The sequence below is a fragment of the Pseudopodoces humilis genome, chromosome 13, assembly GCF_049639895.1.
Source record: "Pseudopodoces humilis isolate 2021_Gansu_Grassland_sample_001 chromosome 13, ASM4963989v1, whole genome shotgun sequence".
NCBI classification, from domain to species: domain Eukaryota; kingdom Metazoa; phylum Chordata; class Aves; order Passeriformes; family Paridae; genus Pseudopodoces; species Pseudopodoces humilis.
Genome location: NC_142212.1, coordinates 8,667,209 through 8,686,559, shown reverse-complemented (window position 1 = coordinate 8,686,559; position 19,351 = coordinate 8,667,209). Strand labels below are relative to the sequence as shown.

Sequence of the window (19,351 nt, the reverse complement as noted above, 5' to 3'; positions counted from 1 at the left end):
ACAGGCCGAAACAGCAGCAACAGAATAATTTTTCCTTGTTTCCTTCCACCAAGGGCTGGAATTTCAGAGGGGTAAGTTTCATATTGTTTTGTTCAGGGTATAACATTCCCTCCTGCATTCTGTTGCAGTGGAACTTTGTAGTTAAACCATGATCCATGAGGACTAATGTCATGGCAAAACAATTAGGCTGGAACTTTTAATTTTGTACCCTCCTGAAAGGCTTTCTAAAAATGCCAGCTTTTTTTTTTTTTAAGGGTGATTGATTGTATTATTCTGAAGGGTGTAGGATTTAATCACACTGTATATTAACCTACTTTAAATTAAAAAAAAATATAGGGTGTGTTTTTGTATCTGAAAATAAATAATGAAAACTGGACTCATACTGTTTTATTCTAATATCGATATTTGTAAAGTTATTGCAAGTTTGTATACATGAACTTTGTGGAAGTACAGTTAAATCATAACAAAAAATATGTGTGTCTCTTACAAGGCAGAGGGGAAGAGGTTTTATTTCTATTTGCTTGGCTGAATAAGGAAATATGGAAGCTTGTGTGTTCTACAGAAACTAACTGAAAAGGTACATGAAAAAGCAATGCAAGTGACACTGAGAATCTTTATATTTGCGGGTGGTACTAAGAGCTTTTATTCTTGTCCTCTTCAGGTTTCAGAGGTAGCTTCTTAGTGGGTTAATTTGTTCAGAGAGTCAGCCATGTTATCCCCTCTCTGCCCCAGGAGGCCTGTGAGCCCTTCTATACCATTTGGTGAAACTTATTGTGATAGTAGTGTGTTTGCCATGTGTGTAAGTGCTGGAGCCTGGGATATAGTCCAGGAGAAATTACTGCAAGCAGACAGACATTACTTAAATGCTTTGCTGAAAGAGTCAATGGCATTGACACATTTAATGTTCTGTGTTGTTCATAATATGGTAAACTTCATCAAAACAAAAAATATATTTTACTGACTTTTGCATTCTAACTTTGTGTTTTAAATAGAGCATCCACTATTGTTATTGTGAGCTTTTTATTGTCGCTATTTTTTGTGTGACACCATGGGTGAAGTTGTCAGTAATATCAAGAAAATAGTTCCTTTACAACTGTATGGACAAGAGTGTAGGCAGAATACCAACAACCTCTAGGCTGTAGATTAATTGTACATTTCAGAGCCAGTTTAAAAATAAAATTGACTCTAGTGTTTCCCCCAGTTCTCTCGAAGCTACTCTCCAGCTTACTGCTGGAAAAGTAACTGAGGAAGGAGGTGGATATGATAATAGTGGGAAGAGTATTGTAGGTATGAGCTGTAGCTGGAGAAACAATGATGCCAAGTACAGAGCAGTAGCTCACTGAAGTAAAGACATAGGGCTGGTTTCACAGTGGCAGTATGAGGTCTGTGATCCTGTGTGGTGCAGGTGGAGTGAGCTGTATACAAAGAACAGAAAACTGGGGAGTAAAATCCTTTAGAATCAAGAACCTGAAAGGAGATAGGAATAGTAGTATTAGAGAAAACAGGCAACAAGTTAATGGATCTTCCAACTGCTTCCTTCATGTGTGGAAATGAAGATCTGTGGCAGGTGGCTGCCACCTTATTTTTAAAGAAACTTATGAGATGGTAGCACAGATGTCAAGTTTTACACTGTAATCGTTCATATAGTGCATGGTAGGCAGTTGCAGTGAATTGTTTGACAAAAATGGCTGCATCAAGGGAAGAACTTGTATGAGTTGTTCTCTTGATCTGATTGGATGCTGAATCCAAGATAGCTGAGGAATGGAAAAGAGAGAGCTAAGTGTCTGATATTTGCATTGTGTGAGCATTAACTTTATTTCAGTAGATGGAAAAATTGTGTTATGAAAAGCCCAATGAGCAGACTTGAAGTCACGTAGGTTTTCATAGAGATGGTGAAAGATAATAGGTTGGCTTTGATGTCTTTTCTCAACAGGACTAAAACCTTACTGGCTAAAATAACTAGGTTAATGTTGACAGTGGAGCAGAGCCACAGCTGAGTATAGCACAGCTCTGGAGCTGACTTACTCATGGCTATGTTTTCTTTAATTTCTATTTCTATTATTACAGACTGTAATACAGGATCATTTTAACAGTCACCAAAAATAATAAAGAATAAAGTGATTAGCACAGAATTGCAACACTGTTCATCTCCCTGTCCTCTCTTTGCAGTCAGTTCACTCAGTTTAAATGTCTCTGTATCGTGCTGATAAAAGGACATGTTATAGAAACCTGGAACATACAGCAAAGTAAACCTCAGAGTAAGATAAAGAAGACCCGGATGCTACACTTTTACCAAAGAAACTCCTCTGCACTCCTCTTTTCCTTACTTAATCAGAGGCAGCTGATTTCCATCTTGAGCAGCTCTTTTGAACTTCATGGTTAGAGAATATGTTTAACTCTCTCAATGGGGATTTTCATGTTAGAATGATATCATGTTTCTGTTGTTTTTAGATAGCGGTAGTAGTGACTTCCAGAATTTTGGGCAGTGTTTAGATATCAGTGGGGAGAAAGGAGCTTATCAAGTTTTTTTTTTCAACTGAATAAATCAAACCTGGTTGTGATAAAATTTAGACTTAAAGTTACTGAGCAGTGAAATATTTTTGCTATACATTCCCCCTGCATACACAGAAAGCATCAGGGTAATTTGGGGTTTGGAGAGGTTTTTATAGTCAGGTGTCCAGCAAATAGACTATTATAAAGGCAAAGAATTGATAGTGACTACTGTCATTCCAGAGGAAGAAACACTGAACCTGTGGAGATAAGAATATCCCACACTGGAGGAAAGACCAGAACACAGGAGATTAAGATGTGGTACTTCAAATAGAAAAAGAATGAAGCAAAGGAATATAAAATATAGAATATAGAAAAGGAATAAAAGCAAAATCCTATCCTGGGTGTAGGATTGGTGAAGGAAAGAGGAGGAATCTGCAACTTGGAAAGAGGGATAGTCAGAGCGGAGAAAGCAAAGAGCTGTGAAAGAACTGGGAGAGTGAGTGGAAATGGATAAAATATAGAAATAGAGGAAAGCTAGTGAGTATAAAAGCAGAGAGATGGAAGTACAAAGTGGAGGCAGAAATCTATAGAGCACTGCAGGGTTCTCAGTTCAGCCTTTGAAGGTGCTGACCCTGAAATGATAAGATGATGTGGGTGGGGAGCAAATTGTGGCTGGCACTTGGTAAGGAGAAGAAGCACAAATATCTGAAGGGATGAGGCAGGTCAGTAATGAATATAAATAAAACACCAGCACATATCTTGACACAGAAAATAGTATTAATTCTATTTTTGCTTTATCTTCTGATTACCATTGACTCTCAGTGTTCTTCTCATCTCTGTGCCACCCTTCCCTAAAAACCTTGATGCAGGTAAGTGGCTTTCCTCTGCATCACTGTTTGGTGCTTGCTTATAAGTAACAGAGAGCAAGTCAATATGTTGCTCTGAGTGTCTGTGGAAATAGTGTGTTATGTTGCTGTGTAGAGTGGGAAACAGCTTCATTTCACAAAGCGTTCCATCAAATGAGGATTACATTTGTACAGTCACCCACACACAATTAGAACATGTGAGGATTAAAGCTTCTGTGGCTTTTTGGTAGTTGTGATACAGTCTTGAGTTATATGTTTGTATGATATTTTTTACCACACTGAGAGCAGTCAGTTTTATAAATAAGGAAGTTCTGAATTCAAGAATAAGAAATGTCTCTTGAGAGTTTGAGATTTCAGCTACTTTATCTGTCTCCTTTCCTGTTCCCTTAAAAGCACCCACCTTGTTTATGCCAGCAGGATAAACTTCTAGACTTAGATATGCAAATGGATGTCTTGAAATCATTGTTAAAAAAAAAATAAAAAAATGGTACATTTAGAGAAATAGTGGTACAGTGTTGCTATGATGACATTTGAGGTGACTATGAAGAAACTGCCAGTCAATTAAAAGGAAAGCAGTTACCTGATTAGTGAAGAATATTGGGCTGTAGGCAGAACTGAAGAGGGTGCTGGTTTTGTCTGCACTTGTCTCTGATATGCCTCTCCACTGTTCCACTGAGAGAACATCATTTCCTGCATGCTTTAAGCAAACATCTGAACCATTATGAGGGTTTCTTTATTTCCTCTCTGCCATACACAACAAATTTGACTGAAGAACTTCAATGCTAAAAATAAATAGTGAAATCTAAACCAACATTTTGTACCTCATATAGTTTGAGGCATGTGTTTAGTGTGCAGTTGCCTGAAGATTGAAGATAATTTATTGCAAAGAGGCTTCTTCCTATTTCCTCCTTTCTTGTTTCCTCTTTAATTTTGCGAAATCATCTAACTGAGCTGCAGATGTGGTCACCTGTGAGGAAGGCTGATCTAGTTTATGAGAAACCTGACATGAAGTGTTATATTTGCTGAAAGTAAATTTTAGACATGTAAGTGGTTTCTGTGCTAGTTTTACTGCACACACATTTCTGGGGGAAATGGTGTCTGTTATGCCAAATGGGAAGAATTCCACACTTTTCAGGCAGTATTTAGAAAACAGTTTATTTTTGTGCAGACTGGCACACTTCAGTTATCCCACTCAGGGTGCACAAATGTCAACAGGGTAAAAATTACAAAGAGAGAAAATAAGTTTTACCCTGGCTTTAAATTGATGATTAATTGCATAAATTATATAATTATTTGCTACCATAGAAAGCACCTCTGTACCTCTCCTGGGTTCTGCCTGGTTTTACGTAATTTCTGTATCCACGGATAGTTATTTGCCTAAGCAATGATGTTACCAATAACAGAAACTTATTAGAAGTAGTATCATGCAGACCTTTTTTCATGCTTGTTGAAACAAAGTTATGCACTACTGTCTCTAAATCAAATGTACTTAAATACCATAATCTTTTGGTATGTCCAGTATGCTTTTAAAACACCAAGGTATCATATGCATTAAAAAACGTGTGGTTTTCTGTTGGTTCAGTATATTCCTAGGCACAATTTAAGCAGCTTCCTTGAAGGGAGGATGGTTACTTTGTCATTGACAGCATTTTTTTTATAAGTGATTACTTTGTGTACTCACAGCATAACTAGGAATGGAATAATTGTACCCGTTGTGACATAGCACTCAGGTGTTAGCTCCTTCGTGTGGCATAGAGGGACTCTGAGCAGGGGAGTCCAGCTGGGATCCCTGCTCCCCATGGCTGCTCTTCTGCCTTTGCCTCTGCAGAGAGTCCTGCATCTTCTAACCTGCAGCAGCTTAAAGATACATGGGTACTTAATCCCTGACGCATCTCCTCCCCCTTTGTCTTTGAACAGAAGAATTCCATATTCCTTTTCTGCTTTCCAACAGATGATGAATTCCTGTGTGCCACTTGCTCCCTTTAGATTTCTCCCTCTGTCTTCTTACAGTGGGTTCAAGCTCTTCCCTTTCAGAGTTTGTCTTGGCTCTTCTCTTACTGCCTGGCTCTGCTCAGACTTGCCTTTAATCTGCCTCTGTTGTCCTGCTGTCCAGCACCGACTTTTCCGGGGCCAGGATGGCCCTGATACCTGACACCAGAAATAGTGAGAAACAATTCTCTTAAGTCTGTTCTTGCAGTTCTTTCTTGGGAGCACTGCAAGAGCAGGGAAACTTTACTTCACACCATTGACAGCAGCAGTGTGAAGAGCATTACAAGTATCCTTCCGTGATACACAATTTCTGGTTCAGAAGGCAGGAGCTTATAAATGGTAGCAAATACTCACCCTGGACACAGATTTTTGTTTGTAAAGGAGTTGGGTTTGATGTCTCCCTGCTTAACGTATGGGCGGAGTTTTAAATGGCTTAGCTTGTTATTTGTTTTGGTTTTGAACAAACCTTTGGGACTGTTGTTGATTAGTCACAAGACTAATTTCTCTTGGAACAGCAAGGTTTACATTGGCAAACAAATAGAGATGCTATCAGAAATTCATTGTGTGGCATTTGCGTAACTGGATAGCAGTCAATTCCATCTGCAGTTTCAAAACACATCAGAATTGTTGTATTCTTAATGTATACACTGAATTCAAAACCAAATTCAGAGTGACCAGTTAGACAATTTTGAAGAATTAAAAAATTTATTATTCCAAAGCCATATGCTGAGTCAGCATGATTTAATCACCATAACTTCTACCCACAGTGTGTGATGCACAATTAGCCATGTCGCGCTGGAATGTTGTGTTTGAAATTCCAGCCAAACATGGTTTGTTGATATGTCGGTTCTTAGGCCTGTGACAAATGGCCATATTTCTATGTGGGGTCAATGGGGACTGTAAGTTACAAGGTCCTCTGTACGCAGTAGAGTGGCAACAATCATGAATGTGCTGGAGCAACAGCTGTGAGTTGTTATAAATTAGTTACAAAGGAGAATGATGCAGGCCAGCCTTTAGACTAAAACATTGCAAGATTCCAATAGTTGGGGACTCAGGTAGACAAAGCGGTGCATGTTTTATGAGCTGTTACTGCTCATGCTTCCTAGGGAGTGTTTGCACTGACTTCATTAATTCAATTCAGTAGCTGTTTTATTAAACTTTCATGGCTTTTACATCTTCAGTCATCCATGAGCTAAGTACATAGCCATTAAACTGTCCACCTAGTTTACTGAGGTGCTTCCAAGTTAATTACATGGCAGTTATAGAAAATACACTTCAGATTCTATGTTTCTTGGGGCAAGAGCATTGAGGCCTTTGTAGAGCACTTCCTGAAAAGACAACCACAGATTTTGACATCTGCAAGACTTGTCTCCCATGACTTTTGTTGTAAAGGGTAGGTATTCTGTTTACTAAAGCTCAGTTATTGAATTCATACCTTGAATTTTTCTGATAATGAAAATCGTGTGGTATCTCCCATTTGGAAAGGTTTTGTATAATTTCATTTTATCTTTTCAAAGAATGTTTTTTTGGTTTTTTTTTTTTTTAATACTTCATACAGTCATTCTGTTACTATTGTAGGGTTTTGTTTTATGGATCTTTGTAAGTGCTTTGTAACAAGTTTATTTTTGTTCTGGGTGTGGTTTGTTATTTATAGTAGAAATATTCTGTATATGCTATAAATCCTCTGTGCCAGTTATTTTGCACATACAAACAATACTGAGCTAGAAGCAGCATGTGATAAAGCAGATAGGTCCAACTGTGATTCTCTTAGGCTAAGTTGGATGTTCTGTTATAGAGCAGATTTCCTGTCTTTAATCATAGACTGGGTGTTACCTTGTACTCCTGCTGTCATTTACTGTTCTTTTCTTTGTTCAGCAGCAGATGAACTTGACCCCTGCTCAGTTTAACTCAAACCAAACTCTGCCCATTTCTTTGTCTGTGTTTCCCCCCACTCCACCAGTGGCTGCTCTTTGAGAACACATGATGTGAAATTACTATTTCCTATGACTTTGCTTCAGAAACCTGTAATGGTTAACCGAGTGATGCTCTTGTCTGGCTGAATTTGATGCCACTCATTCTGAAAACCAACATTTTAGAAGGAAATTTGAACTATTCATTGGTGTTTTATTGCTAGACTGTTTCATATCAGAAATTTTATTTTCGAATGTTTAGTGCATATGAAGGGCTGCACACATGGCCTTGAGCTGCTGTTGTGTTTGGTTTTACTAGTTGTGATGCTTGCAATAGAACTTGGTGTTGCCTGTTACAAAGATACATTATTAACATGACTTTCCATTTTCCCCAAATTGTTGTGATGGTCTGTTATCTAATCTCCTAGTGCTTATACTGTAAAAACTCACTGATCATACTAAGTTGGTTATATAAATTTCCAATTTGGTAGTGCTTAGGTATTTAAAACTGATTAAATTTAAAAAAAGAAAAAAGTAAATGGATGGACTACACATTTGGAAAAGGTCTCAAAAGCATATTCAAAGATAGTTGGGAAGTTTTGCAAAGGTCATGAAATGAGGGCAGTTGTACGGATCCTAAGAAGATTAGATTTCATGTCCTGACTGCAAGGATGCTGGGACGAGATGGGAGAGAGCTGCAGTGCTTCCTGAGGGTCCTCAGCTGGGCAGTGGCTGGTGCAGCTTGCTGTGGCACGTGCTTCTGGACTACCACAGTCCTAGGAGCAAAAATAAAAATTTGTCTCTTCTAAATGTCTTCAGCAAATCATGACAATCTTTTTCACATTCTGGGAAGCATTATCATAGAGTTTCTGAGATCTTTCTCTCTGGGAGAATACATGAAAAACTACAAACCCAGTGGTTTGTACTATGGGAGATGGGATTGGCAAATTTGGATGTCTTGCTGGGAATTTGCTACCAGTGAGCATCTCTCCCAGCCTTTGGAAGGAGTCAGGTCAAACCTCACAGCACTTGAGATGTGTGTTCCCCTCTGTGCACTAAAAATTCTGGTTGCAGCAGTAGGATACTGCCCTGGAAGGAGGATTTTTATGTATTTATTTTCTTATTTGCAATATCTGCTTAGGTAGCTTTGCTTGCATTTTGCTGTTTTTTGATACAGCAATTGAAAACTGTGTGCTGTCTGAATAAAGACTTGTCATGTGCTGATGGTTACAGACATTTGACAGGCTTCAGCCTTATGCCACCACAGTGCTTTGGACATTTTACAAGTGAGAGTAACTAAGGAAAATACTAGGGAAACTTTCTGAGACATATTGTGTTGTCAGATTTATTTGTTTTAATTAAAAAAAAAACAACAAAGAACAAACCAATGAATAGCTGGTGTTCATTCTCTGTTCTTGAAAACTATAGTTACAGCAATATTTAATTCCCCTTACTCAGAGCTTTATGAATTTTTTGGCTGTTTATTTGATTCTGTGTTCATGGTGCTGTCTTGTTTCATTTCATATTTTGTTGCACTGGGCAGAACTGCTGTAACCGCACAGGGACCAAAGGAGCAACTTTCATATATTTGCATATTTAGAGTTTGTCAGTTCTGATTTCTGGACCTCATTCTTTTGATGAAGATGCTATCTGGAATCTAGATAGGGCATCATAGATTTCCTTCCTTGGTACTTGTGTGGCTGTCTACAACATAAGTAAATTCAGGCTGAGCTTTCTTTCAGGTGGATGCCCTTGATACTGCTGTCAACAAAGTGCAGACTACCTTGGAGGTGACTCATGTGCAACTGCAGGGAAAAAACACAGATGGAATGTTTTCTTCCCTCAGACCTTAGAAATCAGGTTGTGCCACCCCATTAATTTGTGTTGATTGATACAAGCAGGGGACAAGACTGCTTTAAATGTTGTTTATTAGATTGATGAGAGAAAGCCTGACATAAAGCTGAATCTGTGGCATCTGCATTTAGGCTTTTTAAATTCTGATGGCTGCTGAGGCAGATAGTTATAGGTGGCCTAGGGTGACAAGTGCAACTATAAAGAGGCATAGGAAGTTCAAGTCTTTACATATTGTGGTCTCCAGGAAGTGGAATACAGAAATCCAAATGTTACCAGGAAATCAGATTGAAAAATGCCTGCCTACCTAACTTCATCTTTGGTGCAATTAAAGAGCTATGGATATCATTACGCTTGAAAAACATTGCACTCCTGTATTTGATCCTGGGTCAGGTGTCACCAAATTCTGATAGCAGAGGATTAGGGTTTCCTGTATGGGGTAAAAGATTATTTAGAGAAATAATTTTAAGTTAATAAAGGGAGAGTAAAGAATACTTGTAGAATATTGCAGGCTTATATATAGAATTTATATGTATTTCCTTGGAAAAATGCACTATATTTTGCTGGAAGGGTCTGAAAAGAAGGTGGCTAGGTTGGGTTTTACCTCAGTTTTGGGCAGAGAAGACAGGCCAGTAGCATTCACCAAGAGTGATGTAGTTCAGTAATTTTTAAAGACTTGATCAAAATGTCTGATTGCTGATTTCAGTCAGTATTTTCTATCTGCAGAGATGTTGTAGCTTCTCTTCTCAGAGGAACTGGTTGCTCACTGGTATCAGTCTCACCTTTTATCGTCTTCCTCCAAGCTCAGCAGAATTTTTTTTATTCTGAAGAAAGATTCCACCAGCTCACTAAGGACTTGTTTTCTTTAAAGATGAAGTTTTAATTGCTGTTATCTTGCTATCCAAATTCAAATGTATCTTGATATTCTTGCCCACTGGAAGAATGCAGAATTCTGCTGATAGCAAGACCAGCTCTGTGTTTGTAGATCTGAGCAAGTCACGAAAGATTGAGCAGGATAGGGGCAGATCAAGAGTGAGGTGTAATTCTTTCTTTCTACTACTGATAAAATCCAAGTCTGTACTTGTCCTTACATGCAAAATTGGGGTGCTCTGCTGTGCTTATCTTTGATCCTTTATTCTGGGCTGATTCTCAGTCTATACTTCATTTTTACCATTATGCCTCTGTTAATTTAAGAACTCCTCCTAAACACATCCCATAACTTCTCAAATACTGAAAAAAAAAAACCCAACCCTGTAAAATAAATATTTAAAAGTTCTGCCCAGTATCTAACAGCTGTTTTGTTTGCTGAGATATCTACATTTGGACATAATTGTCTGCCCTTGAGTTTGAAGCCTATTGTTGCTGTTTAAAAATTGCACAGGTGGGAGATGGACTCTTTCAAAGTTCCCAGGCACCTACTTGATATTTTAGAAACCTCTTAGTGATATCTTTACCTTCACCATACTGGTCATGTTCACTTGCTGGCTGTTTGTAAAACACTTTTGACTGTTTAAAATATTGTTGTGAACCGGAGTGTGAGAGAAAAACTACGACAGAGATAGACACAACGGTACGGATCAGCTTCTGACACTTGCAGTGCACTGCATGACAGGAAGCGAGAGCAAACTGTGTGGCTGCATGGGGAGGAGTTCCTGCCGAAAACTGAAGGACAGACATAGGGACTCCTTTGTAGCAAAGACTTTCTACTGTCACGCTGAAAATTAAGAAACCTACTTAAATCTGAGTACGATACAAAATAACTCATGGTGTGGTGCTGCTTATTTGTGCATCATCAGGTAAGTGTGAATTGGGATTGTGTAACTTTTTATTGTTTGTGTGTAAGTTGGAATTGCACAGATACTCCTTCCAAGCATGCCAGGATTTAAGATTTGGTATTGATTAAACCAGAATGTTGCTTGGCAAGAATGTTTCCTTATGCAAGGAAAGAAATTTGGTAAAAGTTGAGGTAATATACTCTGTTATTGCCAGTGGGATGGAGGACGGTTTATTTTTGTCTCTGTGTTGATTGTTTGTTGCTGCAGGGTGATGGGTTTAGGTCTTTGCTTCTGCTTATCTGTCATACCCATGTAAACATCTCTGCCATGGTCTCCTAGCCTGAAAATGTGAATTTTAGCTGATGCTAGGGCTTAAAGGGGAATATTTGTAGCAATATGCATTATTGTCTCCATTGTCAAAGCGAAAGCTGTAACACATCCTACTTACAGTGTATTTACACTGCAGAATGATTCTGCTCTGCAGCATGTGGATGTGGTATCACCTGGAAGACTGACTGCTGTTATGGACACTGCACTTTGGAGATATGTGGACAGAAAAGTAGCAAGGTTGATGATGTAGAAAATGCAGCCTTTGAGGGAGGTTTAAATGGTTTAGTGCATCTTGTGTACAGAAAAACAAGATGATATAAGATGTGGGTATAGGTTTATCTCTGAGTGTGTATGAACTATTTCAAAGTGAGCACTTGTTCTCTTTTTGCCAAGTGTAGCAGGAATAAATGGTCTTTTTTCACAGCAAGGGAGATTCAGTTTAGATATTTTGGAGATAAATGCTTCCTGGTTGTCATGTTCATCAAGAGTAGAAAGCATAGAATTGTATGTTCTGTAATTCTATAGAAGTATAGAATTAAAATCTGTCATTTCAAACTACTGTGTATAAACTTTCCTGTCTTACATGTTGCAGTGGTTAGCATTTAGTACTTGGTTGTTCTTAGTGATTTGTGTTGAGCTTTGATTTTGGACTGTTAATCTGTGAATAGGAGTAGCCATTAGGGACGCCAGTGAACAGATGTGATCTCAGATTTTGCAGCTCCAGCCCCAGTTTACAGCATCCTTTCTTGGAAAACTAGAGAGCATCCTAGCATTTAGGAATCCAAGTTATTTCAAAATATTTGTGTGTATTTTGACTAAAACTGTACTTTGAAGTTCTTAGAAATATGTGATCAAGGCTGGGGGCTGTAGAGTGAAGTGAATCAGGGATGTGGAAAACTTATGGCTCTACAACACCTGATAGGAGATTGTAGCCAGGTGGGGGTTTGGCTCTTCTCCCAGGTAACAAGAGACAGGACAAGAGGAAGCAGCACCAAGTTGCACCTGGGAGGGTTTAGATTTGATATTAAGGAAAATTTCCTCACTAAAAGCACTGTCAAGCACTGGAGTGGGATGCCCAGTGCAGTCGTGGAATCACCATCCCTTGGAGGTGTTTAAAAGCTGTGTTGTTGTGGCACTGAGGGACATGAGTTAGCAGTGGCTTGGCAGTGCTGGGCAGATGGTTGGACTTGGTGATCTTAGAGGGATTTTCCAGCCTAAGGAATTCTGTGACTTGATCTTCAAGAGTCTATGTGCCCTGCAAGTGCACAGAACTTAAGGATAGAGTTAGAGCATTAAAACACCCCAACTTGGATTATTCTTACTTTTACAACCAATCCTATGCTAAATTCCCTCAGTACAAACTATACAAGGCCAGGAGCTGTAAATTCATCACCTCAGGTTACCAAAGACTAAGGAATCCAGGGATTGTTTGCATGCTGACTGGTTATATTACTTGGAAACATAAAGAACTGTATCTGACAGATCTCAGCTGAAAAGCGAGAGAAGAATAGAAGCTGAATCTAAATAGTGTATGGACTCTTTTATATGGCATCTTAATTTTTATTTATATACTAGGTGAGTTCGGAATTAGATATTGATTGTGTTAATTAGAAGCATAACTTATGTAGGAGCGTTCAGATTCTGGCTGAGAAAGGATTCTCATGCAACAAAAAACTCCTATGGAAAAGAAATAAATATAACTTATTTAGCTGAATTTGATTTGGATTTTACTGTAAAGTTTGCAAATGTTTCAGTGATTTCAATCATGCTCTGGATTCCAGTTACTGGTCCTCTCTCTGTCTTCCAAAAAGGGGAAGGAAGAAGGTTAAATAAAGGCAGAGTAAATACCAGTCCTCAAACAAAGCTGTGCTGATCCTTGTCCTTACAGCATCCCGTACATGCACACCCATTTCCTGTTGTTAATGTTAAACACATTGAATATAACTTTCATTTCATTGTTCACTTCAGTGTCCTTTTTACATTACATTGACCAGAAAATCTCCAATCCATCACAACAAGCAATGCAGAAGCAGAGGCTGCTGGCTGTGGTGAGGGGAGGCTGCCAAGGAGCTGCCATTTTGGCCAGCAGGGATGTGATGACTCCTGGAAGCGCTTGAAAAGTGTGAAAGTCATCAGTGGCAGAGATGACCTCACCACCATTGCAGTTTTTGCTGCAGCAGAGTAGAATCTGTTTTTTCATTTGTTTGTTTTCTTTGGAATATCAGGAACAAGCAAGTATCCAGGGCTCCTGCCAGCTGAACTTGTGCAGGATGGACTGTCCATGCTGTGTCCCAGGCTCAGTGCAGACTGTGCAGTGGGGTCATTCTGGTCATTTCTCCTTAAAAGCATTAATGTTAAAGAGTTGTGTCATTTTTGAGAAAATGAAACCTGGAAGGTCTCTGGCATTCCAAACAGTAGAGGGCAGTGGAAATATACATGGAAACCAGTTTTATTATAACACTAAAGAATTTTTGGTTGCAAGTTCCTTTTGCCAATATAACATAAAGAATTGTGATACTGAAATGCAGGGTAGCAGGTTCTGGACATTCAAAGAAATTTTTGTGTTAGAATTTACTATTCTGATATTATGGTCTCCAAAAGCATATATGATGCATTATTCAGCTAATAAAAGCGTCATGCTCTGGGGAAACTTGTTTTGAGATGTTTTTGTCTCCCCATGCTTCAAACTCTTGTCAGTGGTACAGCCACAGAAGTGGGAGATGAACAGGGAGCTCACTGGTATTGGCAAGAAGGTGAGTGACAGGCTGTGGTAAAGGAAAAGAGGGCTGACCTTTAAAGGTGGTGGAAGATCCATCTCTTTCTGAAAAGGCTTAAACTCTAGGGAATGAATTGTCACTTTTTTGTGAAATTGTAATTGGTTATCTTGGAACCAAGCCCCATATTCCACAGGAACTGCAGTTATTTCTTGCTGGGGACTGCAGCCAGAGCTGTGTGATTAATATGTCACATTATCCTGCTATACAGACTTTCTAGAGTTGTACATCTTTCATTTTTTTTCTTTTTCCCTTCTTTCATCTCTGCCTTTATTTCATTTTAGATGCTTGAATGACAGTGCAGCAGGAATGTGATATGATGAAAAGTGTGTAATCCTGTGTGAGGCTTACTCTTTATTTCAGTATCAGTATCATTCTGGCTTGAAGCTGGGTAATGCAACCCCACTGCTGTCTCTTCTAGTTCACTTCTGAACTCTGCTTGGTGGGATTATAGCCCATCACCTGTGGCAGGGAATGTTAAATGAGTGATTATTCAACTAATCTTAACAGAAGGTTATTAATGTCTTGCCTAGTAATTAAGCTGGATCCAAGGCATATTTCATTAACTGAGTAATAACACCAGGTAAGAAAAATGCTGAAGTTTTTAGACATTCCTCTTGTACTAGGAAGACTAAACTGAAATGTTTTAACTTCTCTGTTTGCGGGCTGTGTCATCTGTTAAACTTTTGGAAACATTTTAAATTAGCCAGAGAATTGAAACATTGAAGCAGTCAAGTTTGTACTTTTTTCTTTCATCCTACCTCCCTTTTTACATTCCTCTTAACAGCTGTTTTGTACTGTTTGTGCCTCATCACTGGACTCTGTCCTGAGTCCTCCATGCTCCGTGGTGTAACTGACTGGGAGCTTGATAATTTTGAGATCATTTGAATGTAATTTGAAATGGAAACAGAGAAAACTTGAAACAGATCGTATAACACAGGAGCAACAGCAGATGGAACTTCTGGAGTCATTAGAAGAATAAATATGGTCTTAGCAAGTGGTACTTTTCAGGGATTTTTAAAGTGCGATCAATGTGTGGTTGGATGGGTGTGGATGCATTGACAAGCTACAAAGAAAAAAGAATGAGAATTTTAGTTTCTGAATATTCTTTTGAATTTACCAACTTCTGTATACATTAGAGATTTAAGAATTAGTAGGGTGCTTAGAAGTGCATATCTATATTTGAGTATGTACATGTGGATGTTGCTGATAGAAAACATTTACATATCAAGAGAATTTATAAGCTAACTGGATTAAAAAAAAAAGTTGTATAAAAACAGAGTGACTAGAAATTCACGTTGAAGTCTGGATTATTGTTGTGATTTCATGTCTTTCTATAAGGAAATGATGTTATGCTCCTGCCTTATTCTGAGCTGCCTCAACACTGGCTGTGATTCCTAGGGCATAAGCCATCATCTGGCTTTGTGTGGGAGGGTTCCTTGTAGATGTAGAGGTGTTCTCAGCTGGCTCAGGAGATACTGATTGCTTTTTAAAATTAAAAGAAAAAAAAAAAATCATGTAATTATGCTGCTTTTCATGCAGACATAATCCACCCTTTGGAGTGCGGTTTAAACCTGGCCTGTGATGTTTGACTTTTTATTAAGTACTTGATCAATTTTCTCCTGTCCTTCCACATTAATCCCTTTTGATTTTATTTTTGCTCTACCTGATCTCTCCAAATTGTTTTTCTTTGGGTAGTTTTGTTTTTTAATTTAGTCTCATACAGATATTGTCTCCGGTAAAAGTGTACCATAAGCTATAGAGGAGCATAAAGCTCAGAGCAATGAATCCCTTCCTGCCTTTTTCTCAACAGTAAAAATTATACAAAACTTTGTTAGCTAAATGGTATTCCCTTTTCTGTATTATTGGAAATTACAAACATATATGTATATACACTTGTTATATGCATATATGTATATATTTATATATGTATGTGTACGTGTGTATATATGCACTTCTGCTTATTTATATTTATTTAAACCATATAACTCCATTATTTACAAAGTTATTTTCTTCCAATTAACAGTATTGAAGTGTGTTCAGTTATATGTTCTGGCAAGACTTTTAAAAAATATTTTCATATGAAAACAATCTGAAATACTGACTAATTGAATGGTTTCTAATTTTTCTTTGTTTTGGGGGCATGGAAAAAGTCTATTTCATTAGAATGGTTTCCTCCATGAAAAAAAGGCTTAAAGTTGTTTAGTGTTTGATTTTGAAATGAGTCTGTCTCTGACTGAGAAGGTCTAAGGGCATGATGTGCCTATTCAAATACATTATCTTGAATTGTTGCTTATTTTGATACCAGTCTGTGTGCAGACACATTTCTAAGCATTTAGAATGGAGAGATGATTTAACAAAAGTCAATGACTCTTCTGAAAAGTGTTTCCTTCCCCATCACAGAATGGGTTTTGTCAAGCTATTTTTGTGTGTCTTTACATTTTATCTCCCAGGTGGTTAAGTATAAATCTGTGATATTGATAATTAAAACCCTGTGATGGTGACTATGTTAATCCAGCCTTCCTCATAACAATGTCTTATTGCTCTAATTCCTTTAATGAAATCACTGCTTTAATATATAATTGGATATCTTACCTTATCATCTCCTGTGTGATAATTATGGAAAGCAACTCTTTCCTGCTGTGTTAAGGCGAGGAAGTGTCCTGTCTCTGTAACTGCGGGTGTAGGCACAGCCTTTTGGGCAACAGCATCGCAAACATTAGGATTCAAAATTATAATACAAAAAGCTTTTTCAGCCTAGAGGTACATGTGATCAGATGCAGGTAATGAACCTGTGTGGTCAATTGGAAAACACGGACACATTTCTGATCCGAATATGTTCTTGCTACTATTTTCATGCAGGTGTGTACCCATTTGTTAAGGTCTCTGAATACTGTGAAAAAAAAAACAGTTATTGAAGTGTTCCAGGCTTTCCCGTTTTCCCAGGAAGACAAAGAGCATAATTTTTAAATATAGTTTGGTTCATGTACATACAAATTGTACCAAAGAGATGCTCTGTGGTGAGACGGCATTTGTCCATTGCTCACAGCCCGGTGTGGAGTTAGCACAGTGTTCTGTGTGTCACATAATGCTGCAGTGGGCCATTCTCATGTCAGAGTGTGATGGGCATGGTGAGAGAGCAGGGCTGGGCTGAGGACAGAGCCTGCCTTGCTATGGGACACTGCAGTGCTTCCTCATCCAGCCCTGCCCTGCGCTCTGCCAGAGGCTGCTACAACAGGCTGAGCTTCTGGGCTACTTTGTTGAGAGGTTCGAGTTCCTTCATGTGCCGTGTGAGTTAAAACATAAAATGGACGGCAACAATTAAGGGGTGGGATGTGGCAGATTCAGGGGTCAGTTGCATTGTGCTATGACAGCTGAGACAGGACTTGTAACCCCTTTGGGGAACAGATCTTCACAAAGAGCAGGGATTAATTTAATGAGCACCTTATGCTCCCTGCACAATATCCACTGCAATCTTTGCTTCTAATCCACTTATTATGGACACAGAAATTTATCTGTGATCTGGTAGCTCAATTATTGGATTTTTTTTTTTTGCCATGGAGTTCTGCTTCCCCTTTATACAATGGTAATAGTCCTTGAAACTCTCAGAAATACTAAATCATTAATCTTGCCTGCAGTAGTTAATATTTAACAATTTCTATATGAAATGACTTGTGTTGCATAAGCACTAAGACTAACAGAGAACACAAGGAATATAATAGTTGCATACTTCTGGATAACATTTTATTCAGTAGTTTTTATATTGTGTGTATTTCTTTTCAGTAAATAGAAATTCTAGATTAAAGTGAGGAATGATCCTTTGTGAAGGAAGCCCAGTGAAGTCTGAGGTAGAGGAAGAGATGCATTTTGTGGAGGCTGTCCCAAACTTCATATGTAATTGCTTTTCCTACACTTTACGAATCTTTTCATTGCTTTTAGTCTGTACATCACAGTTGATACTGATTTGTTCCTCAGGAGTGTATTGATGTTTAGTTGTATAACCAAAGAGGTTGCCTCTAAATAAGATAGGAGTATTTTAATTCCTGCTGACTCCATTTTGTGCTGTGCTTTACCTGAATAGCTTTGCTGTGGATGCTTGTCCTCATGGACACTGCTTTGGCCATGATACCTCCGTGCTTTGCCCCCAGACAGCCGCTTTGAATGGAGCAGTTAGAAGCCCACACACAGCTGTTGTGTAACTTTCGCTCTGCAGTAAAATGATGTCCTACCTCATTCAAGTTCACTTCAATCCTGTAGCCTTGCCTAGTACAATTGTACTTCATATTATGTAATTTATAGTCACAATCCACTTTCATTTGAGTTGGCCTGTGTTGGAAGTGCCACCTCCTCTGGTAATCTGTAACAATGTGACTGCAGTAAGAATCTTATAGTTATTTAACAAAGGAACTGCCTATTTGTTGTGTGTATGATCATTTGTCACCCTCTATTAGAAGTGAAATTGAGCCTAAGATGTCAGACTGAAATCAAAACCATCCCAAGCTGTGGATGCAGTTGCATCCTGTCCATCTATACACAAGAAGCATCAGTTGTAGACACAAGTTTAGACTCAGTACACCAGATCCACGCACCATTTTAATTTATCCTTCTCTTTGTAGAAAGCTGTATTCCAAATCCAAAAGCTGTTCATTTTTAGTTAACCTGTGTCTACTGTGTAGGAGGGGTGGTACTATTCAGTGTTATAATTTCCTTTTGTGAAGTAAAGACTCAGTAGAAACTTAAGTTGAATCAATATATGATTTTTGAGTACAACTAAAGGATGCATGCATTTGGGTCCCCAGAATTATAATTAGGTTTGAAAAACAGTCTGCAACATGTTCACTAGAATTTTAGGAGATGTTATCCTCTGGGCAAAGTACTGACCAGACAGATCTCATCCCTGGTTTGTGTTTTTCATAACGAATTCATATTGGCTAACCCTAGAATAGTAATTCAGGTTAGTTTATCCTGTGGGGGGAAAAAACCGAACCTTAGAAAAGACTGATACAGAGTAAGCAAACATAGTATTATTTCAAATATTTCTGTTCATAGCTCAGTGTGGTCTGGTCCAGAAATTTCTGTGTTCTAGTCAGTCCTTCAACTTGTTGCTAGTGGTCCACACTGTAACAGTAAAGGGGATTTGATTGTGCTTACTCTGAGGTTGAAGAATTACTTTTTGTCAAACACTTCTCACTGTGTAATGTGGTGACAGAACTCATGGTCCAGTTTCTGAATAATAATGATGTTAAAACACAGCTGTTGCTGACTTTGAAATTACTGTTTAAAAAAAGTATCAGAAGTCACTTCCTGAAAACAAGCAAAATTGTATTTAAATGAGTCAAAGATCTGCTGAAAACCAGTGAGTA

General features: G+C 38.4%; 1 protein-coding gene across 6 annotated transcripts in view; it reads left to right on the top strand.

Moving 5' to 3' along the window:
• ARHGEF3 (Rho guanine nucleotide exchange factor 3) overlaps positions 1 to 19,351 on the top strand; it is a 101,261-nt gene that overhangs the window by 33,199 nt on the left and 48,711 nt on the right. For 5 of the 6 annotated variants that reach the window (XR_015773691.1, XM_088061920.1, XM_014251835.2 and 2 more), the window contains one exon: positions 5 to 71. Coding sequence is in view for 5 of the 6 variants with exons in the window: in XM_088061920.1 (XP_087918046.1) it covers positions 5 to 71 (67 nt within the window). In the remaining variant the exon portion in view is untranslated. Of the gene's footprint in view, positions 1 to 4; positions 72 to 10,766; positions 10,906 to 19,351 lie in introns of those variants that run through there. The other variant, XM_014251834.2, reaches the window with a different exon arrangement.